This window comes from Bos indicus, chromosome 3 (genome assembly GCF_029378745.1).
Source record: "Bos indicus isolate NIAB-ARS_2022 breed Sahiwal x Tharparkar chromosome 3, NIAB-ARS_B.indTharparkar_mat_pri_1.0, whole genome shotgun sequence".
Lineage (NCBI taxonomy): Eukaryota > Metazoa > Chordata > Mammalia > Artiodactyla > Bovidae > Bos > Bos indicus.
The window spans coordinates 14,976,294-14,997,618 of record NC_091762.1 but is presented as its reverse complement, the minus strand read 5'-3'; the positions used below and the strand labels follow the sequence as shown (position 1 = coordinate 14,997,618).

Here is a 21,325-nt window from a genome sequence, read left to right as displayed (position 1 = left end):
GAAGTGACTTAACACGTATGTCCATTACTGAAAACTTAAACTTTTGGGGGTTTTAGAACAGTAACCCCCGGAAGAGCCTCTGGTCATCTACATGCGTGTGGAAGTATCTGCCCCATTCCTTTCTCAGGAAGATGAACACCTGTCATCTGCCATGGAAACCTATCTTTCAGGTGGGGGGGCCTCAGAAGACAGAAAATCTAGGATTCTCAGAGCCACAGCCTGGGACCCCCAGTGTGAGGTGCTCTAGAGTGAACTTGGTCCCGAGCAAATGGAGTTAGCAATGAGGCTGTCCTCTTTCAGAGGAGCACTGCTAGGACTGCAGGCTAGGCAGGCAGGACTCGGCTGCAGTGCAGATGAACTTGGAATGCTGAACATGTTCGGGGAAGAACAGGTGCTTCTGTGAGGCAAAGGGGAAGGGACGGCCTTGGCCTGGCAGTCAGCAGGGCTCTTCCCCCCACGGTTGCTGCTCTACCATTCCACAGCGGTGATCCCTTCCTTTTCATTGTTGAGCAGCATTCCATTGTGCGAAAACACCACTGTCTATTTACTCATTTACCTCATGGAAAATTAGATTATCCACTTGAGTTCTTTCCTATTTTAAGCTACTTCAAATAAAGCTGCTGTGAACACTGGTGTACTTCATGTGAGTATGTACTTTCATTCTTCTTGAGTTAAATGCTTAGGAATAGAGTGACTAGGACATATGAGGTGCATGTTTAACTTTTTAGAAAATACCAAATTGCTTTACAAAGTGATTATACAATTTTACATTCCTATCAGGAATGTATGAAAGTTTTGGTACCCTACTTCTTCACCAGCAGTTGGTATGATCAGTATTTTTGTTTTTGTTTTTCATTTGAGACATTCTAATCAGAAAATAGTACTGTCTCACTGTGGTTAGTCTTTGCATTTCCCTGGGGGCTAATGATGTTGAGTGTCTTCTCATGTGTTTATTTGCTATCCCTATATCTTTTTTGATGAACTATCTGTTCAAATCCTTTACCCTGTTTAAAAAATAAGGTGGTTTTCTTATTATCAAAATTTGAGAATTCTTTAGATATTCTAGACATGTTTCTTTATAAGTTCTGTGATCTGCAAATGTTTTCTTAGTCTGTGGTTTACCTGTTCATTCTCTTAACAGTATTTTTCAAAGACCAGAAGTTCCAGGCTTGTGGTTGCCAAGGGAGAGGGGTTGGGGAGGGATAGATTGGAAGTTTGGGATTAGCAGATACAAACTATTATATATAGAATGGATAAACAAGGTTCTACTGTATAGCACAGGGAACTATATTCAATATCCTGTAATAATAAACCATAATGGGAGAGAATATGAAAAGGGATATATATTTTATATATAACTGAATCACTTTGCTGTACAGCAGAAACTAACACAACATTGCAAATAAAGTATACTTCAAGAGGGCACTTCCCTGGCTGTCCAGTGGTTAAGACTTTGCCTTCCAAAGCAGGGAGTGCAAATTCAATCTCTGGTCAGGGAGCTAAGACAAAAGCAACATTGTAACAAATTCAAAAGAGACAAAAGAAAAAAAAAAACACTCTGATTTTAAATAAAGTATACTTCAATAAAAAATAAACTGAAAAAAAAAACAAAACCAAGAGCAGAGTTCTTCATTTCAATGAAGCCCAATTATTCACTTTTTGCAGTTAGACTGTGCTTTTGATGTTGTATCTAAGAACTTTTTGCCTAACCCAAGGTCATAAAAATGTCTCCTTTGTTTTCTTTTAGAAGTTTTGGCATTGTAGGCTTTATATTTAAAAATCTATGATCTTAAAGATCTATGATCCATTTTTGAGTTAATCTTTGTGCATGGTGCGAGGCAGGGATCAAAGTTCTCTCACGCACACTCTTTTTAATGTGAGTATTCAGCTGTTATAGAACCAGTTGTTGAAAAGACTATTGTTCTTCAGTGAGTTGCCTTTGCACTTTTGGCAAAAATCAGTTGACTGTAAACGTGTGGGCCTATTTCAAGACTCTCAACTCCGTGGATCTGTATGTCTAACCTTTTGCTGATACCACGTTGTCTTGACTACTGCAGCTTTATAGTAAGTCTTGGAATTGGGTACATGACTACTCCAATTTTATTATCTTTATACTAAATTGTTTTGGCTCTTTTACAAAATCATTTGGCTATTTGCTTCTCCACATGAATTTTAGAATCAACTTGTCAGTTTCTCTTTGAAAAAGCTGCTAGAATTTTGACTAGAATTGCATTGAATCTACAGACCCATTATGAGGAGAATTGACATCTTATTATTGAGTCTTCAAACTCATGAGCACAGTATGCCTCTCTATCCATTTATTAAAATCTAAATTTCTCTCAGCAGTCATTTATAGTTTTCAATATATCAGTACTGTACACCTCTTGTCAGATTTATCTCTAAGATTTTTATTTTTTATTTTTGATGCTCTAGCAGCTTCATCTTAATATGGAAAATAAGCGGTGGATCACCATCTCTGCTTTTGTAATTTTTCTGTAAATATAAAGCTATGCCAAAATACAAAGTTGAGAGGAAAAAATAATCCCTTGCCTTGGGGAAAAAAAATAAAGTTGAGAGAGAGCGACAGAGATTGGTTCAGAAGTTTGGTGAAGAACCCACCTGCCAATGCAGGAGACATAAGAGACGTGGGTCCAATCCCTGGGTTGGAAAGATGCCCTGGAGGAGGGCATGGCAACCCACTTCAGTATCCTTGCCCAGAAAATCCCATGGACAGAGGAGCCTGGCGGGCTAGAGTCCACAGGGTTGCAGAGTCGGACGTGACAGAAGTGACTTAGAACGCACGCTCCTACTTCGGCCACTCGGCAGTCCTCCAAGCAGTCTCTGTTCGCTTTAGTTCAGTTGCTAAGTCTCTGCCTCCACCGTAAATACAGATGCAAAGATTCCTTCTCTTTATGTTTTTGGGCAAAGATCCATTCTCTTTATGCTCTGTGGAGGGATAGCTCAGTCCTATCCTCCTTCTCCCCCAGTTCTTCTTTCCTAGGCTTTGGAGTGCAGGACAGGGATGTGGGGTTGAAAAGACACGTGGACTGCACAAGGGGAGGGTGTTCAGGTGACTAAGGGGAAGGCCCAGATGTTACAAGTCCCTTTTATGGAAGGGAGACTCTGTGATCTACCACTGCAGAATCCCTGGATTCTGAGATTGAAAAGGGGGCTGGAAAAGAATGGCTCTGGAGGGTAATATGAACATGAGAGACGGAAAAATAATTTTTATTGAATCCAGTTCCTCCTCCTCTCTCAGGAGTTGTGGGTGAAGACCACTGAAAGCGGAATTGTCACTATCCCTCTGTGCGTATCCTGCTGCTGTTTTCCGTGGGGCTTCCCAGGGGCAGGGTCTGGCACTCTAGAAAGAGAAGAGATTAGAGGTGGAAAGAAATGCCCAAAGGGTTTTGTGATGTATTGGAAAGAGCTAGAGTCTAGCAGTCAGAAGATTTTATCTCAAATCCTGACTCTGACACTACTTCCTGGTGCCCTTGGGCAAGTCACTTTCACTCTCTATAAAATGAGGAGTTGAACAAAATGATGTAAAGGATTCCACCCACCTCAAAGAGCTTACTGTATTTCCTGAGGAGAGGGATCATGTAATGTTTTTGTCTCCCCAACGTCTAGCACAATGCCTGACACATAATAAGTGTTCAAGAGATGCTGTGATTCGTGAATGAGTGGATGGATCAAGGAGGGAACTAACAAGACACTAAAATGAAAGGGCCCGAAGGGAAGTTCTTAAACTCAGTCAGCTGGTGGCACCACCTCTCTATATAACCACAAGGGAGTGTTGCTAGTCTCAGACCAAGGGAAAGGATTTAGATTAGAAACACATAAAGGTAAAAAAAAAAAAAAAAAAGAAATGACCAGAGGACCGGATATTTCAAATGGAAAGCAGAGCCCTGAAATTGACCCAGCTTCTGTTTTCCAAGTCAAGGGACAATAGGTCCCACGCATTGAAAGATATGGTGGCTGCCAGATCAGCATGGTGATGCTGGATGCTGAAAAGCAGTTGTGAAGGAGGCAGTGATTAACAAGTCACACAGGGCCAGTCGTGAGGCTGGGAGGCGGCCCCTGGGGCTCACCTGAACTTGGGCTGGGCACTCCCTTCACATCCACCCCTTGCCAGCGAACCCAAACATCTGGGTACCCATTCTGAATCTCTTTCACCCCTGGGTCTCTCCTACAGGGTTCATCAAACCCGCTGCTGATTATCCTGAAAGGGTCCCTTTCCTCCCCCAGCACTCAAGGAAACTGAACGTCAAACATCTTAATTCGCAGGCAGAGGGCAAGAAGGTGGTTGAATATTTTTGCAAAAGCCTCATTCTTCCTACCCCTCACCCCCATCACAGCAAATTCTGCAACGGGTAAGGATACAGGCACAAAAGGCGAGGAGCCACTGAAGCACGCACCCCATTTAGCACTGAGATCGTGGGGAGACAGGATGAGGCATGGTAAGGGTGTTTCTCAGCATCCACAGCTCTGAAATGGGGTTTGGGGGTTGGAGGAGACAGTGGGGGTTACCGCTGACCTCTGCCTCCACAGATTAGACCAGGGAAGGGTGAAATGGCCGTGGGAGTGAGAGGTCAGCAGGACTGCTTAGCAGGGAGAGGCCTGAGGGCATGCCCCAGGCCTGCTCAGGTCCTCATCGGCTCCAGTGGGGAGGGAACAGGAAGCTGTGACTTCCTCTCCCCTTTTCCTCCCTGCCCTCAACCTCAAGGTCACTGGCTGCTGCAGTGAATTCCAACCTGTTTTAGTTGGCATTGTTCCCCAGGCACGATGATCAGAGCTGCTCATTATAAGAAGGGAGTCACTTGCTCCCTCCTGCCACAGATGCCCCCAACTTTTCCTTTGAAATAGTAATCATTCACATTCACGCAAATAGCCATGAACAAGGGGCTTTTTCACAGGTGTTCTCTCATTTTGTCACACCCATTCTGTAAATTTTAAGCGAGGAAACTGAGGCTCAGGAGAGTAAAGTAATTCACCCACAGTCACACAGCCAGCAGGGAGCAGCCCTGGGACTCCAGAACCTCTCCTCTTTCTCTCAGATCCTATTCTGATTCTCTGCCTCTGTGCACACTCCCAGGCCCCTTCCTCCAGGCCCCAAGGGAACATTTGCTGCAGAGAAGGGGGCCCCTGAACACCAGAAGGAGTAGAGGGGGGCTCCAATTCAGTTCCTGTCACCCCTGAGGTGGGGTATTTGTGGCCTCTCCCCGAAGCGGAGGTGTGGGGCTGCCCTCCGTAGCAGGATCATTCTCCCTCCCCCCTTCCCACTCTTTCACATGGGGCTCTACACACAGAGACGCACACATGCATGCACACACAGGCACACATGCACACACACGTTTGTGCCAATGTTCACCTCTCCCTCACCTGCCCCACCCACCACCAAGACCAACAGAGAAGAAGGCTGTCCTGTTGTCCACAGCCCGCCCCCTTAGGTGTGGGCGTGGGCTGGGTCTCCAGGCAGCCAGAGGCCCTGAGAGCAGCAGTCAAGCGCTCTGATCCAGTGTCCTGCTGAACGCCTTAGGTGCCCCCTGCCAGGCTGGTAAGGCACTCACTGGCCCTTCTGCCCAGCACCACTGACGTCGGATGCCCTGCGATGCCCACGCCCAACACCTCTGCCCCCCTGCCCGCTTTCTGGGTCAACGCTTCTGGAGGCAGCGTGCTGAGTGCTGCTGATGCCACGATGCCTGTTGGATTCCTAGCCCTGAGGGTCTCGGTTGCCCTGGCCTATGGGCTTGTGGGGGCTGTCGGCTTGCTGGGAAATTTGGCCGTGCTGTGGGTGCTGGGTAACTGTGCTCAGCGAGCCCCTTGCCCACCTTCTGACACTTTCGTCTTCAACCTGGCTCTGGCAGACCTGGGGCTGGCACTCACCCTCCCCTTCTGGGCAGCTGAGTCGGCACTGGACTTCCACTGGCCCTTCGGAGGTGCCCTCTGCAAGATGGTCCTAACGGCCACCGTCCTCAACATCTACGCCAGCATCTTCCTCATCACAGCGTTGAGCGTCGCCCGGTACTGGGTGGTGGCCATGGCTGCAGGGCCAGGCACCCACCTCTCGCTCTTCTGGGCCCGTGTAGCCACCCTGGCCACGTGGGTGGCAGCTTCTCTGGTGACGGTGCCCACAGCTGTCTTTGGGGCCGAGGGCGAGGTGAGTGGCGTGCGCCTGTGCCTGCTGCGTTTCCCCAGCAGGTATTGGCTGGGGGCCTACCAGCTGCAGAGGGTGGTCCTGGCCTTTATGGTGCCACTGAGCATCATCACCACCAGCTACCTGCTGCTGCTGGCCTTCCTGAGGCGGCGGCGGCGGCGATGGCGGGACAGCAGGGGCGTGGCCCACTCCATCCGCATCCTTCTGGCCTCCTTCTTCCTCTGCTGGTTCCCCAACCATGTGGTCACGCTCTGGGGTGTCCTGGTGAAGTTTGACCTGGTGCCCTGGGACAGCACTTTCTACACCGTCCACACCTATGTCTTTCCCGTCACCACCTGCCTGGCGCACACCAACAGCTGCCTCAACCCCGTGCTGTACTGCCTTCTCAGGCAGGAGCCCCGGCGGGCCCTGGCAGACACCTTCAGGGACCTGCGAGCAAGGCTGTGGCCCCAGGGTCGGGGCTGGGTGGAACAGGTGGCCCTAAAGGAAATGGGCAGGCGGTGGACGGAGAGCACCCCTCAGGAGGGTGGCCTTTCTACCATGCTCACCAACCTGGACAAAGGGAACCCTGGGTGAAGGCGGCAAGTTAAACCCCCTCCTCTTTCTGGTTATCTGCCAAGTACAGGATCCACGCGTCCTAGGGAAAGAGAGGTTGGCCTCTCTGCCTTGATGCAACACCCTCAGGGAAAGTCTGATCTTTGATCCCCAGCTCTGGCTATGGGGAAAGGCAGGCGCCCAGGGCCCAGGTCAGGGCTGGGTACGACCAAGCTCAATCTCCACGTGGCAATGGGAATCGAAGAATAAACCTCTGGATTATCCACAGTGTCTGCACCTTTCATCTCAGTTCCCCTTCTAGGTCAGTGTGGCCAAAAGGATTCTTTGCCCCTTTTCTGCCTTCTGTGAGAATTCCCAGGAAAATTTCCCTATGGGTTCTAGACTAATTGAGTCATAGGTCAGTAACTATCTCCCTCCGTCCTCTCCATCTTCCCTCCCTCACCTCAAATGGGGTGTACCCTTGTCCTTCTCTGGTGCTGAGGCCAAATATGCCCTCCTCCCTTGGCCATCTCTACCTTCTTACCATCTCAGTAGCACCCGTAGAAACTTGGTGCCCACAGACACCTCCGAGGCAAAAGCTGGAGTTCCCCCTGCTGTCTGCAGGACCTTGCCGGATCCCTATCTCCAGCCAAGCCTGGAGTGCAAACCCCTGCTTCTGGCTGGGAGTACCCCGTCTCTCCTTAAATCAGGATTTGGAGGAAGAAGTGAAGATAAGGACAAGCCAAGGACATGGGTGGGGCATAGAGAGGTGAGATTCAGAAAGGAGCTGGGAGAAGAGGTGGCTGAAGGTGCAGATGTGTGCGTGCTCAGTTGTGTCCAACTCTGAGACTCCATGGACTACAGCCCACCAGGCTCCTCTGTCTATGGGGTTTTCCCAGCAGCAATCCTGGAGTGGGTAGCCACTTTCTTCTCCAGGGGATCTCCCCAATCCAGGGATCAAAGCCGCGATTCTCCACCACTGCACCACTTGGGTACCAGGATGAAAGTGCAGAAAGAGGTGCTAGTCTTCCTCCTGCCCACGTTCTTAGCTCAGAGCATCAACTCAGGTGTCAGAACACCTGGATTCACCTCCTAGGCCTGACACTAACCAGCTGAGGGACCTCAGTAAGTTAAATAGTTCTCTGTACCTGTTTTCTCAACTTAAGTTGGGCTGTTAAGGATTTAATGGTGCCTGGAATAGATTCTTACACTCCACATGGGCTTCCCAGGTGGTACTAGTGGTAAAGAACCCGCCTGCCAAAGCAGGAGACTTAAGAGATGCGAGTTCAATCCCTGGGTCGGGAAGGTCCCCTGGAGGAGGGCATGGCCACCCACTCCAGTTTTCTTGCCTGGAGAATCCCATGGACAGAGGAGCCTGGCAGGCTACAGTCCACAGGGTCACAAAGAATCGGACACGACTAAAGCGACTTGGCACCCACGCACACCCTGTGTAAAATGGAAACAGAGATAAGGAAAAGGAGGAAATAAGGGGGGTAACTGGGAGACAGTGACTGGAAACCATAAAGATCTTTTCTGGAATTTTTACAAGTTCTGGAGTGAAATTAAAGTCACAAAAGGAAATGAGTGAGGGGTGGCCCCTAATAAAGGTGTAAGGAAATGAGTGAGGGGGTGGCCCCTAATAAAGGTGTGCACTAAAGGGAGGGGTTCCCCTTTGGTTTCTTTTTTTTTTTCCCCTTTGGTTTCTGTATCCATATATCCATGGATTTGCAGCAACGACAACAGTCAGCCACCAGAAGGGATGTTCAAGGTTGGGGGCAGCCCTTGGAAAGGACGGAGGTGACAGAGGGAAAATGGAGTGGAATTTCCACTGCCATTGCCCCACCCCATGCTCTAACAGGTCTTCTGACCCAGGAGGACTCTGGCCACTCAAGATCCCAGGGCAATAGCTGGGCACAGCACCTCCCAAGTGCATGGAGCTACTTCTGGAAGGGGCACCCCCCTGCACCAGCTCCATCCAGTTGCTGAACAGAAGAGGCTCTAAAGAGTCACCTAATTCACAACATATTAAGCCATGCTAAAGAGATTTAATTAGCCTCTTGATGTTTAATTTCCTCTCTCTGATAATGTTTAAACTGGTATCAAAACTCCAGATCTGTTCCCAGCCAATTCAGGATGGAAAATCCTCCCCCACTCAAGTGCCCTTCTTCCCACCCCCTGCAGCTCCTCCAATGGCTCCGGAGCTGTTGGGGCTCCGGATATTGACTCCTCTGGGGGCATCAGTGCTTTATGGGTTTTATGGGACCCAGAGGTAAATATTGACAAAATTTAAACAGGTCCAAGTCAGAGGTGAATGAATGCATGCAGACCCACCCCCAGGGACGGGAGATGGAGGGAATGGTGCAGTGGAGAGGGGGCACAACTGCGGCAAGAGACTGGGCTCTGGAGCACAAGCCCAACAGCTTCAAAACTGCCAATAGGACCGACAGAGAGCAAGACTGTTTCCAAAAACGGGAACAGAGAGGGGACAACAGACAGAATGCTGAGAGATGTGACTGCCACGTCAGAGAAATTTGTGTCATGTTCTGGGATCGAGGATGAGGGGGTTTCAGCCCAGGGATAGCAGGAGGGACAGCAAAGCTGTCCTGTGAGCTGTGGGCTTCTCCCAACTCAAGCTCTAGGCTCTGTCTCCAGGCTCCTGTTTCCTGCCGACCAGCACCCTTCACTGGACCTGTGAGAACACTGGGGGAGCCTACATTCCCATCTGGTGGTCTTTGGATGCTAACGTCCCCCTGCTCTGCCTTTATGGCGTTGGGTCCCAGCTGCTGAGCCATGGGCCAGTGTGTTGGAAACCTGGCACTCTGGTGTTTCGGCAGAGCAACTGAGAAGGGGAATGGGGGACTGCAGCTAGGACTGGCCCTTCCCTGGCTGCTCTCCTGGCCTGGCAACCCTCTGGAGCCAGGTTTCTCTATAAAATGAGAAAATTGTTACCTCACAGATTCTGTGATGGATGAGAAAGCACCTTGTCAAGGCCAGATGCCAACAGATGAGAATTACAGGAGTGGAGGGTACTGGCTGCTCCCCCAAGCCTGCCCACACCCCATGTGATTTCAATTCCTCTTTCCAGCTGAGGTTGAGCCCCATTCTTCTCATCTTACTCCATGGGCTCCAACAGAAGACTATGCACTCTGCCAGCATTTATACAACGCTAGTCACTCTTGGCCTCCCTCCCCCACGGCCCCAGAGCAGGCTATTAACCAGAAACAGGAAGCAAAAAATTAACCAAAAATAAGAACCGAAACCTACCTAGTCTCTCACTGCCTCTCAAAATGCTAAGGGCAAATGAGCAGCTCCTATGAGGGGAGAGGGGAACTGTGTTAAGAGGTTACCCCAGGATTCTGACACTGAAGAACAAGAGCAGAGTGAGGGCTGAATCTGAGCGGAGATGCTAAGGGGAACTGCAACTGTGCAGAGAGGGAGAGAAGGGGGCAAGAGGCTGATGTAATTCTGAGCACAGCATGCAAATGAGATGAAAACAGGTTTTTTAATATTGGAACCCCCCAACAGCCGCTGGAACCTAAGTGTCCCTTCATTTTTATCCTTGTGAGTATCACAGACAACAACAAAAACAGGTTGGCACCAGTTTCTTCTGTTAGTGCCCTGTGTCTTCAGGGAGGCAGTCGCCCTTCCTGGGAGAGGAAGAGGCTCCTTTCAGAGGAACACAGGGCCCTCCCTGGCTGTCCTCATCACCAGCATCCTCAGAACTCGCAGATATTAACAGACAGCACTTCCTGGGGTTCCAGGACTTTAATTTTCCCTGCTTTATCCCCCCCACCCCCGACTTTCTATTTTTTTCCTTTTTTTAAAATAATCAAATTGGCAGAAAACTGGCCGGGGCTGGTGGCCACTGGGCAAGAAGGGGGGATCCACTGAAAAATCCCCCAAATTCACACTGAGGTTTCAGGTCATGGTTGCTGAGGTTGGGGGTGAGGTCAGGGTTTGGAGAGATTTCCCAACTCACCCTAGAACTGTTTTTCCAAATGACTGGGGAAGAGGTCAGAATGGGGCCCCCCATTACTATGGATGAGTGGAGAAGTCAATGCTCCCCCCATCCCTCAAGTTCTTCAGAGATTTAGAGATAGAAGGCTGCAATTTCTAATTGCCTACAATCTTCTCTTAAAAATATAAAACACGTGCAGTTGGCTTTGGTACAAAAAAAAGAAAACAACAACAACAAAAAAAACCATTCTGGTCCCTGTGAGTTTTTCCCCTCACCCCCCAACAAACCATTATGGCCACCTCAACCTCTATTCCATCAACTCTAGGAAGCCAGGTTAAGTCCCTGGGGTTTCCATAGAAGACAGAGAGAAGGGAGAACAGCAGTAAGAGGTTGAGGGGAAGGGGAGAGGGACATGGCCCTGACCACAGCCCTTCCTGAAGGGGCAGTAGGGTCTTACGGCTGCAGCCTCTCCTCAAAGATGGGTGTTGCTCAGGAGGGGTGTCAGGGCTAGAACCCAGCAGCTGCATGGTTAAGCCTGAATAAACCCCAGTAGTGTTAAAGGACAAGGCCCCCTGATCCCTATGGCTTGGTTCCCATGTCCCTGGTCCTCTAAATCTCCCCTCTCCCTCCGTAACTAATAAACAATAAATAAATAAATTTTACTAAAGTAGAGGGAAGAAGGCATGAAAAATTGGCATCTGCAGTGTAGCTTCTGGATGCCACCAGAGGGCACTGTGGCCTAATTCCCCCAGCTTCCTAAATGGCCCCCAGGTATCCAAGGATACCAAGAGCTGGCAAGGACAGTAAGCAGTTCTTTCAAATGTTCCCTTGTCATTGGCAGATTGGAGTCCCCAAGGTTTGCCTCCCTCAGTAATGTTCTTCAGGGGACACCGGGTGGGGGGAGGGGCCCCCTTAGCTCTCAGAAGCTACAGGCTCCCCATCTCGGCTCTCAGTCTCTTCCGGGATGTCCTGCATTCGGGTGAAATCTGAAGGAGGAAGGGGCAAAGTCAGTGAGTGAACAGAGGCTCCTATGATCAGCTGAACCCCTACACGGATGCCTCCCTGTCTGTGGGCTGAGCAGCTCAGAGAGCTGGGAGGGACGGCAGAGGTCTGTAGTCCCTGGGTGATGGGAAAACTGTCCACAAAATAATGGATCCATACCTAGGTACCTTGTTAAATACATGGAGATACAATATGGTTAATAAGATACAAAGTATTTTGAGATGAGTATTGTATGAAGTCACAGTAGCTTCGCGTTATTTTGTATTTCCTGAGCCAACTATAAGAACTTGGAGGTCTTTGACATTTTTTCACTCTGAAAGTGTATTTCTGCTTGAAAAGGTTGGGAATCATGGACCTACTGGAGCAGAGGCCCCTACGTTTTCTGCTTCTGAGAGATCCACTACCTGTTTACCAGGAGGCAAACCAGGAAGCACTCTGGGCCCGTCCCAAGAGTCGACCTGTGGACCTCAGTGGTTGGTTAGGGACCATCCTAAACGTTCCTGTGCTTTCCGATGCAGGCTCCATTTGGAAACTACAGCCCAAAGGTCTGTACCCACGTTGCACCCCATTTCTAAGCCATGTCTCTGCCAGGACCTCACCTCGTGGACTATGAGGTGGAGACAGACGGCTGCTACCCTCCTCCTCGCTGCCGGTGTCAGGGTCACTGCTATCTTGCAGCCGCTCGTCGGGGCTGCCCAGCTCCTGCCTCTCTCGGTCTTCAAAGGGTCGATGGACAGAGCGAATAGTTACAGGCAAATCCAGGCGGTCGTGGCCTCGGCTGGGCTATGGACAGCAGGCGGGAAAAGCAGGAGGTCCGGGAATGAGCAGTGTGAAGACTTGACTCTCAGTACATCTACCACTGACTGATTTCTTTCTGCACCCATCGAAATTGTTCAGCCCTCCCATCAGTATCCTAATATCCTTCAAGTCTAATGGCTGATTTCATTTGGCCTCCAATTCCTCTCAGATTCTCTCCTGGACCCTGACGTCCACCCCAGGTTAGTTCACTATTTCAAGCGTCCTCACCTGTGGGGGTGTGAAACTCAAGTACAGGGCATCGCCAGCAGGGAGGCTCCGACGCCGCGGATCCAGAGGCCGGCGGGCCCAGGGGGCCTCAGCCACGAGTGGGGGTTCCGTGTGGCCCAAGGCGGCCAGCTGCCTGCGAGCCTCCTCGGCCTCCCGCTCCAGCAGGGCACGGGCCTGCTCGCTCTCCCGGAGCCGGGCTTCCAAGCTGCCGGCCTCAGTCGCACGCTCCTCGCCGAGCCGTCGGCAGCGTCGCAGCTCCTCCTGCAATAGTGCGTGTTGCCGCTGCAGCAACGCCAGTTCCGTAGCCTGCTTTTCAGGAGCCGCAGGGACACCCCCGGCTCTGCCAGCCTCCCCATCCCGGGAATTGGCTCTGGTCAGCTTCTCCCGCCGCTCGGGGCCCTCAGGGAACCGGGCTTCCATCAGAGTGTCCTGCTGGGCCACAGCTGCCTGGGGGTGGAATGGAGATGAAGGGATATATCAGAATCCCATTTCTTCTGTCCCTCACTCCCCAGGGCCCAGGTTGTGAGTCCCATAGAGCTCGAATCAGAACAAGGCTTAGACAGGCCTGTTACGATGGTTCTGCTCTAGCTAAGTGGGCAGCTCTGGCCTGGCCCCTCCCATTCCCATTGGAGCCCCTGCCCTCACTGACCTGTAGGCCATGCAGAAGTCCATAGAGATTGACCAATCGCTGCAACGCTTCCTGAGGACAGAGGAGAGGGGGGGAACAGAGTCCAAGCTTCAGGATGGGAGAACTGACCAGAAGTTGAATAAGTGTGGGTGTGGGGACAATAAGACTGCAGGTATTTAGAGGTGTATACAGCAACCCCCCACTCCAAACTGGGCTCCAGTTTCTCAGCTGAGAGTAACCCCTCTTTCAGTCTCCCATACCATCGCAAGCCCATCTCACCTCCTGGGGAGATCTCAGCTGATTTCCATTTCGATCCTGCAGAAACGGGCAAGGATAGGGCATCAGCAGACACACGAGTCCCTGGTGCCTGTCCCTGATAGCTGTGTCAAGGGTCTATAGGCCAGCAGTCCATTTCCCACCCTCTAGCTAAGTCCTGACACCTCCCGAAACCTACCTTCTGGCTGGAGTCTGAGTCGGCTCTGCAGAGCTCAATGGATCCATTGAAGGTTCTGGCCTCACCGTCTATTGAGAAGGGGAAAATGATGCACCGGGCTAGCTCCCCCAGCACCATGACACCACTCAGACCTTGGTACCACCCCATTATCTTTAACTCCTCCCATCTGCTGCCGTGGTCCCCTTCCCTGGCACTCACTGGCAGTGACTCCAGGACTCGTGTTACCACCGCTGTCTGGCTCCATGGGCAAGGGTGGTTCCCGGGGTGTCAAGAGCAGCTCCACTCCAGGCCCTACCAGCAGGTCTTTCAGGCCCTCCACTGTGCGGAAAGAAGACGTGAGGACAGGGGGTCGGAACTCTGCAGGGGGTGGGAGGGGCTGCCGTTCACTCGATTCACAGGACATGCAGGTGTCTAGGGAAATGCTCCCGCACAGGTAATGGGGTCTCAGTGCCACCACCACATACGACGAAAAGGTCATTAAAGTGCCCAGGGCTGTGCAGGATGAGAGGTGGCAAACAGTAGCAAGGGCCATCTTCCCCCGTCATTCCTGGCATCCGGCACCCAACAGGCACCCGGGGGAGTTCCGGACTACGGGATGGACATCCCCCTTGTCTAGCCACATGTCCCCTATTGTGTGATGGTGAAGAGGTGAGTCCAGATTCTTCCCCAGAAGCTCCCTCACCCTCACGGATGGCATCCTGCAGCAGCCGCTCGCCACGAGGGGACTCAAGGGACTCAGAGCGGAAGAGGCCCCTGGGCAGGGTGGGCAGGGGCACCCCGCTGCTGCCATCCTCTTCCACCTGGAAGTGGGTCATCTCGGCAAATAGCCCAACCTTCTCCTGCAGGAGCTCCACCAGTGCCCGGTCTTTCTGCTGCAGCTCCACTGTGGATGAGAAACAGGTGAGCACCCGGAAGAGCCACTAGCCATAGAGCAGCAGCCCCAGGGATGAGCCAGGTATGGGTGGGGCGGCAGGACTGCATTTTGGGGGGGTTTGGCATTTACGCAAAAGAAGAGAACTTTTGGAGGGGAGGGAGTAACACATGCAGTGTTGTCTTCAAAACAAAAGTGAAACCTTGTGTGCCAGGGCCTGCAGGCTGTCCGCCAGCTTTCATCTCCCCACGTTTTAATTAGACAAGGGGCGCAAATTTCCTCTGGGCATGCGGCTGCCCAGCTACATGCCATTTCCCAATCTGCCTTGCAATTAGGCATTGCCACAGGACTAAATTCTGACCAGTGGATGGGAATGTCTTCCTGATCCGGCCTTAAAAGAAATGAGTGTAAACTCTCCTTGTCCTCGACCCCTCCTTGCTAGCTGGGATGCAGATGTGAGAGAGGAAGCTGGAGGAGGGATGCGGACATAGAGATGGGGAATCTTCATGACAAGGAGGGCGCAGCTGCGCTACCGCCCTGCTCTTCTCGCTTCCGGACTGTTATGTGGAGAGAAATAATCTACCTCATGTGACCAACTGGTTTTTGTTCATTTTTTTGTATAGCAGTTAGATCATACCCCCAGTTAACATACGGATCTATGGTAAAAAAGTCAGTATCTTAATCCTGTTATTCCTAGTTTCCCTTCCCAGAGAAACCACAGTAATAATATCCTCCTAGAGACACTCCACACATATACACAAAATGCATGGCACATATCTATGCCCAATATTTTCACACTAGTGACAGCATATACTTCACAGTGTTTCAAATCTTGCTCTTCTCACTTAACTAAATGTTCTGGTTGTGGATCTACATCAGCCCTCATACAGCCACCTCATTTTAAGATAGTATTCCCCTGTGTGGATATATCATACTGATAAATTATTTAAACAAGCTCTGTGGGTAGACGTACTGTTTTTTGTTTTTTGAAAACATCATGTAATTTTTTTTTATTAAACGTTTTATTTGGTATTGGAATTTAGCCGATTAACAGTGCTCTGATAGTTTCAGATAGACAGCTAAGGGACTCAGCCATACGTATACATGCATCCATTCTCCCCCAGACTCCCCTGGACTTACTCTTGATACGCCGGAGGTAAGCCTCATCCTCTGTCTCAATCAGGGGGAAGTCCTCCCTGGATGGGCATCTGGAGGGATCACAGGTTGGGTGGGGTTCAGGGAAGGAAGCTAGGTTACACACCAGGAGTCTGCCTTCCCTCCTTCCCAAATGCGCTCTATACTTCCCCAACAAGACTCATCAGCTCCACGCCCTGGCTTCATCTGCTCTTGACCCTCTCCTTTTCCTGGCACTGATGCTCTGCATCTGCTTGCCAGTACCTCTCCGAGTCACCCAGAGCGGCAGCGTAGTGCAGAAGGACAGCTACAGGTTTTGGTATCAAGCACACTGGGCTCAGATTCTGGCTCAACAATTTACCAGCTGGTAACCTCTCTATTTCTTCATGTGAGAAACAGGGATGATCTCTTCCTCACAGTTTGTTTTTTTCGTATGAGGATTAAATGAAATAATGTACTAATGCTTTGAACGTGGCATAAGCTCAATAAAACAATTATCATGAATAATGTTTTCACAACTACAAATATTAACATTATTAATAAAGAGGCAACTATAGATCTACTGTCAATGGGATAGGAACTTTGGTCTTGTTTTCCCACAACAGGTAATTTCATATTTTTGCACAAATTTCTGAAAAATTTGTTCAAAAGTCTAAATTGCAGAAGTGAAAAAAAATATATAGGTTTATATATTATAAAGTAGAGAAGAATCCATTCCCTGAAAAGTAAAAGAAAAAAAAAATCATAAACATCCTAACTGAGTTTATTTTTCAGGCATTATCCTTGAGAATGCACTTTCTTTTTTAAAGTTTTATTTATTTATTTTTGGCTGTGTTGGGTCTTCAGAGCTGCACAGGCTTTTTCTCTAGGTGTGGCAAGTGGCGGCTATTTGCTAGTCACGGTGTACAGGCTCCTCACCGTGGTGGCTTTTGCTGTTGTGGAGGATGGGCTCTAGGGCGCTCAGGCTTCAGTAGCTGCAGCACGTGGGCTCAGTAGCTGCAGTTCCCGGGCTCTAGAGCACAGGCTCAATATTTGTGGTGCACGGGGTCAGCTTCTCCAAGGCATGTGGGATCTTCCCGGATCAGGGATTGAACCTGTGTCTCCTGCATTGGCAGGACGATTCTTTACCACTGAGCTACCAGGGAAGCCTGAGAATCCATTTTCAACATTTTACATGCACTTTACTTTTTTTCTGCATTGAAGGCAGCTCTTGGTCTGAGCCACCAAGGAAGCCCCTTTACTTTTTTTTTTTATCACAACAGACACATACTCAGATCTGATGTGTGTCCAACAGAAGCCAAAGATTTGCTGCTTTAGCACACAAAATGATTTCTTTGTAGCCTCTATCGTATGGAGTTTGTTTGAGTCTTGCTCCTCTGATCACTAGTATCAATGCTTTCATTATCCTTTTTCTTTTTTTTTCATTATTCTCTTTTTCATTCATTTTTAGAAAATGAAGGTAAAAGACAATACAATCCAAATAATGGCCCACTGCCTACGGACTAAGACGTTAATGGAGGTGAAACTGCACTGCTGACTGGCAGGGATGCCGGCACGTCCCAACTTAAAGTATTCCTTTGGCCTGTCAGCTCAAGGTGCATTCAGAAGGCGGTTGGGTTGTCATTGTATAAAATGCAACTTTACCGGGCAAGAGAATGTAGATGACCTTGCCTGCCTTGAGCCATCTTGTCTCTCTCCTGGCCTCTGCTTCCACTTCTGAACCCTGTTCCCTGGGAGTGCTGTGGCCCGGGGCCCCAAACTGCAGGAACCACAAGTCCATGCACACACTCACACTCGCACACTCTGCTGAATGACGCGGATCCAGGTGCTCCGGTCATCCCGGGATGCCGTGTGGACCTCGTACATCTCAGGGGGTGCCGCACTGATCAGAAACATCCCTTTCTCCTGGTTAGCGATGTCCCGCACGATGAGATTCTGCAGTGACACCACCGAGGGCTTGTCCTGCCAATTGGGGCACAGGAAGGATTAAAGCTGGGAATCCTGATCCCTGGATATTTGAATCTTCAGTCCTCCTGGAGTACCCAAAGGATTGAAGAGTCAGCCGAGAATACAAGTTAAGAGCTCAGGCTCTGGTGCCAGCCAGAGTGGACTTAGAAACGTTTGTGACCCTTGACAATTTAATTAACTTTAAGCTTTACTTTCCTCATCTACAAAAAGAGGATAATCATGTGCCTTCCTGACATGTGTAAAAAAAGTGGCTGCATATAGTAACAATATGCGTTGGTTCTTCTTATTCCTTCTGATCATATTTATACACGTTGGCTCTTCTTATTTTTCCTGATTATATTATGGTAGTGGTTACAATAATAGCTATTTGATGTTGGAGGATTTCCTGGCCGGGGTAGGAAAGTAAGAAGGGTCTGAAACACTGGTCTATGCTGAGAAAGAAGACGGTGGAAGGTCTCACCAGGGCAGGAAAGATGTACTTCTGGTCCTTCTCTTGGAGAAACACCAGCACATCTGTCATCAGCAGCATGAGCACATCTGGCAGGGGATGAAGGCAGGAGGAGAGTCAGCGTTAGAGGCTACGAGCAGCTGTTTCCCTTTCCCCGAGCTCTCTCCCTCTGGTTGTTTCCTCCACCTTTGCAGACCTCCCGCCTCTCCCCATTCCTACAGCTCAGAAATGGTGGGGGCGGGGGGGAACGCATGTGTCATGAGATAAAACAGTTTCTTGGGCTAGAGATGCCTATAAGCAATCACTCAGCGGCCTTGAATAAAAGCCTCTTTATCCAATGAATGCAGGTTCCTTAACCTGCGGTCTGCAGACACCTAGGGGTGTCTACTATCAGGCTTCAGAGGCTCTGTAGATCCTCTAAAGTTCCATAAGTAATTTTTACATATTAATCTATCACACGTGTGTTTTTCTGTGTGAAAGGGTCCAGAATTCTTGTGAGGGTAAAACGACTCCCGGAGCCTTTCAGTTCCATGTTGAACAACTAATATAAGATCTTTTTGGATATTTGGTCTAAGATTCCCCCCACCCCAGCATATTCCCCACTTCTTATTTTGTGCTCCATGGGGAGGGGAACAGTTGGGTTCCTTATTCATTTCTCCCATCGTTGAACAATCCCAATCTCCTTCAACAACAGTAGGCCCTGGTTTCATTTTCCTTTTCTGCCCCACCTTCAAGGCTCTCACATTCTACGGGGTCCTGTGCTTTAAGACTTGGGGGAGACAAAGGTCAACCCATGAAAGTCCGATGTCACAGTCAAGAAAATACACATGCATCCCCTGCCCTTGGAGATCTTTCTAAGTTGTGGGCACACAGAAGGGGAGGGCTTTTGCTAAAGGCTTCAGAAATAAAGCTCTTCAGCCTTGCTATTTTTAACCCCCCCATGGTTTATATTCTTAGCTGCTGCGTGGGAGGGATGGGAAGGAGAAAAGGATGGAGGAAAGTGGCTGGCAAAGCCTGCAATACTCAAGCCTATGGAGTGGGGACTTCGTGACACGGGACAGAGGTGCAGGCAAGCTCTGGCCTCAGGTAGCATTCCTCACATCTAAAGCTGAGGTCTGTGACTCTTCTGCTTTGATTTAGGTAGGCAAGCCTTGGCCAGTGCAGTCTGGGAAGAGAGGCTGGGACAGTGCGCCCCGCCCCGAACACACCTTCCCTGCTGTCTTTTCCCTTCTCCACTTGGCCCGCCCTTCCCTGGGCTCCGCCCTCTCCAAGGGCCTTCCTCAGCTGTGTTCCCAAAGTGCCTGCCCATTCCCCAGTCCTAGTGGCTGGGACTCCAGCTGGTAGAACCAACTACCCGGGTCTAGTCCTCCAATCCTGAAATTTCTCTGTTTTTCTCATCAAAATTGGTAGCTTTCTGGGCACACAAGGACCAAAGGAATGAACAAATCCTGACAACAAAGTCCTTGTATCGCCCATGAAATTAAATCCAGAATTCTGACTTTTGTTACAACAGAGCTCACGTTTTCCTCCCACTGGGTCTCACCAGGGCTACATTAAAAGAGGGCCTATGGGCTTGGAGGCTTCTCCCTCTTTATATCTGGCCATGGACTCTTGCCCAGTCTGCCAAGCTGTCCACTGACCTTTGAAGCGCCCAGTCGCCGTCTTCCAGAGCAGGCAACCATCGTGGATGAGCTTGCGCCGCAGGAGCTCCTCTCGGCCAAAGGGGCCCTTGCCAGGAACCGGGGCCTGGGCCCGAGGGTCCATGCGGTTGTAGATCTCCTGCAGGCGGGCCCCTTTCTCCAGCTCGTGCACATCCTGGTCCACGTTGGACAGCAGCTCCTTCACCAGCCCCAGGGCCTTGGTCAGGTCCTGGCGCTCCTCCTCCATCCCTGACACAGAGGTCGGCGTGAGGAAGGGGTGGCCCAGCCAACTTCATAGAAGTCCCCATCCCACTGATCTCAATCCTGCCTTCAGAGGCTGCCCAGGGCTCCATATTTGACCCTCCTCCTCCCGGTGGTTGTTCAGGGCCACGCCGCTCCCGACAGCCCTCTCGAGTCCCCCTCCCTCCTGGACTCGCCCTCTCACCGTGGGAATGCTGCAGGATGCGGTTGATGAGCACCGGGTACTTGGTGATGCGCTGAGTCACTAGCAGAATGCACTCTTGTACCCCATGCCGCTTCAGCACCGCCGAGCGGGTCACTTTCTACAAAGCAAGGGTCAGGGCTCAGGGCCAGAGGGGGACCCGCGGGGAGGGCGACCGAAAGGACGCTGGACTTGGAGCCTAAGCCCTGGTCATTGACCTGCAACTTGGTCATTGACCACATGCCGGCTGGCAGAAGTTAATGACTCTGGAAAATGGGCTGACAAGGTCACAGGTTTACTGTGAGGACCCAAGGAGCGAAAGCTCTCGCTCCAGCACTCTGAGGGGCTACAGATGGAAACGCAAGCAGCTGTGTCCACTAGGGCCAGGGCACTAGAGGAGGCAGAGGGTGGGTCTTGGAGAGGTTTGCTCACCCGGATGAACTGCTGGAAGCGTTTGTCTCGGGCATACAGCTCCTTATAGAGTTTTAAGGCCTTGGTGTGGCGGCTACAGAACTCTGAGTAGGTCTTCCGCATCTGCTCTGCGCTAGGACCTGAGAACTAGAAGTTGGGAGAGCAAGGCTGTGTCAGCATGTCCCCCAAAGTCACATCTCATCCCCAATGCCCTCTCGCCTCCTGCCAAACAGACTGGCTTCCTGCCTCTCCAACTGTCTCTGCCCCACCCCCCAGAGTCTGGAGATGAGAAATGCCCACTCTAGGCACAGCCCCACCCAGGACTGCTGCTCAGGGGTCCTGGCTTTTCTCACCTGGCTGATGAGCAGGTCCCCCAAACGATGGATGACGAAGTTCCGGGTGCTGCCAGGGCACAGGGCCTGGCGCCGGCGATCCAGCAGCTGGCTGAGGAAGCGCGTGTGGATGTCAGTGAGCTCGTCCACACAGGGGAACAGGCCCTGGACCACTCCCGGCTCCAGCTGCAGCTCTTCCAGCATGCCCGTGCGGAAGAGGCGGGTCATGATCTTCAGCGTCCGCACGTGGTGTAGCTCTGTCTGGATCAGCTCTGTGGGGACGGTGGAACATCCGGCTTGGCCACAACTGGTGGGGCCCAGGC

At 50.6% G+C, this 21,325-nt stretch overlaps 2 protein-coding genes across 10 annotated transcripts in view; one reads left to right on the top strand and one right to left on the bottom strand.

Annotated features, from left to right (window-relative positions):
* Positions 1 to 5,485: 5,485 nt before the first annotated feature.
* On the top strand, positions 5,486 to 6,814 carry RXFP4 (relaxin family peptide/INSL5 receptor 4). The gene has a single exon (XM_070785096.1). It carries the CDS (start codon positions 5,609 to 5,611, stop codon positions 6,728 to 6,730), a length of 1,122 nt encoding a protein of 373 aa, XP_070641197.1. The 5' UTR covers positions 5,486 to 5,608; the 3' UTR covers positions 6,731 to 6,814.
* A 3,357-nt stretch (positions 6,815 to 10,171) lies between these two features.
* The window catches only part of ARHGEF2 (Rho/Rac guanine nucleotide exchange factor 2), a 48,676-nt gene continuing 37,522 nt past the window's right edge, over positions 10,172 to 21,325 (bottom strand). For 8 of the 9 annotated variants that reach the window (XM_070785067.1, XM_070785070.1, XM_019953429.2 and 5 more), the window contains 15 exons: positions 21,024 to 21,274; positions 20,692 to 20,817; positions 20,263 to 20,380; positions 19,818 to 20,066; positions 18,190 to 18,266; positions 17,554 to 17,723; positions 15,768 to 15,835; positions 14,439 to 14,639; positions 13,955 to 14,074; positions 13,757 to 13,824; positions 13,582 to 13,617; positions 13,324 to 13,374; positions 12,675 to 13,121; positions 12,248 to 12,431; positions 10,172 to 11,632 (listed from right to left, as the gene is read on the bottom strand). In XM_070785067.1, the coding sequence (XP_070641168.1) occupies positions 11,559 to 11,632; positions 12,248 to 12,431; positions 12,675 to 13,121; positions 13,324 to 13,374; positions 13,582 to 13,617; positions 13,757 to 13,824; positions 13,955 to 14,074; positions 14,439 to 14,639; positions 15,768 to 15,835; positions 17,554 to 17,723; positions 18,190 to 18,266; positions 19,818 to 20,066; positions 20,263 to 20,380; positions 20,692 to 20,817; positions 21,024 to 21,274 (2,240 nt within the window). In that variant the 3' untranslated portion in view covers positions 10,172 to 11,558. The remainder of the gene's footprint in view (positions 11,633 to 12,247; positions 12,432 to 12,674; positions 13,122 to 13,323; positions 13,375 to 13,581; positions 13,618 to 13,756; positions 13,825 to 13,954; positions 14,075 to 14,438; positions 14,640 to 15,767; positions 15,836 to 17,553; positions 17,724 to 18,189; positions 18,267 to 19,817; positions 20,067 to 20,262; positions 20,381 to 20,691; positions 20,818 to 21,023; positions 21,275 to 21,325) is intronic. The other variant, XM_070785074.1, reaches the window with a different exon arrangement.

Coding starts and splice junctions, on each gene's coding strand:
- RXFP4 (XM_070785096.1), top strand. CDS start 5,609: ATGCCCACGCCCAACACCTCTGCCCCCCTGCCCGCTTTCTGGGTCAAC.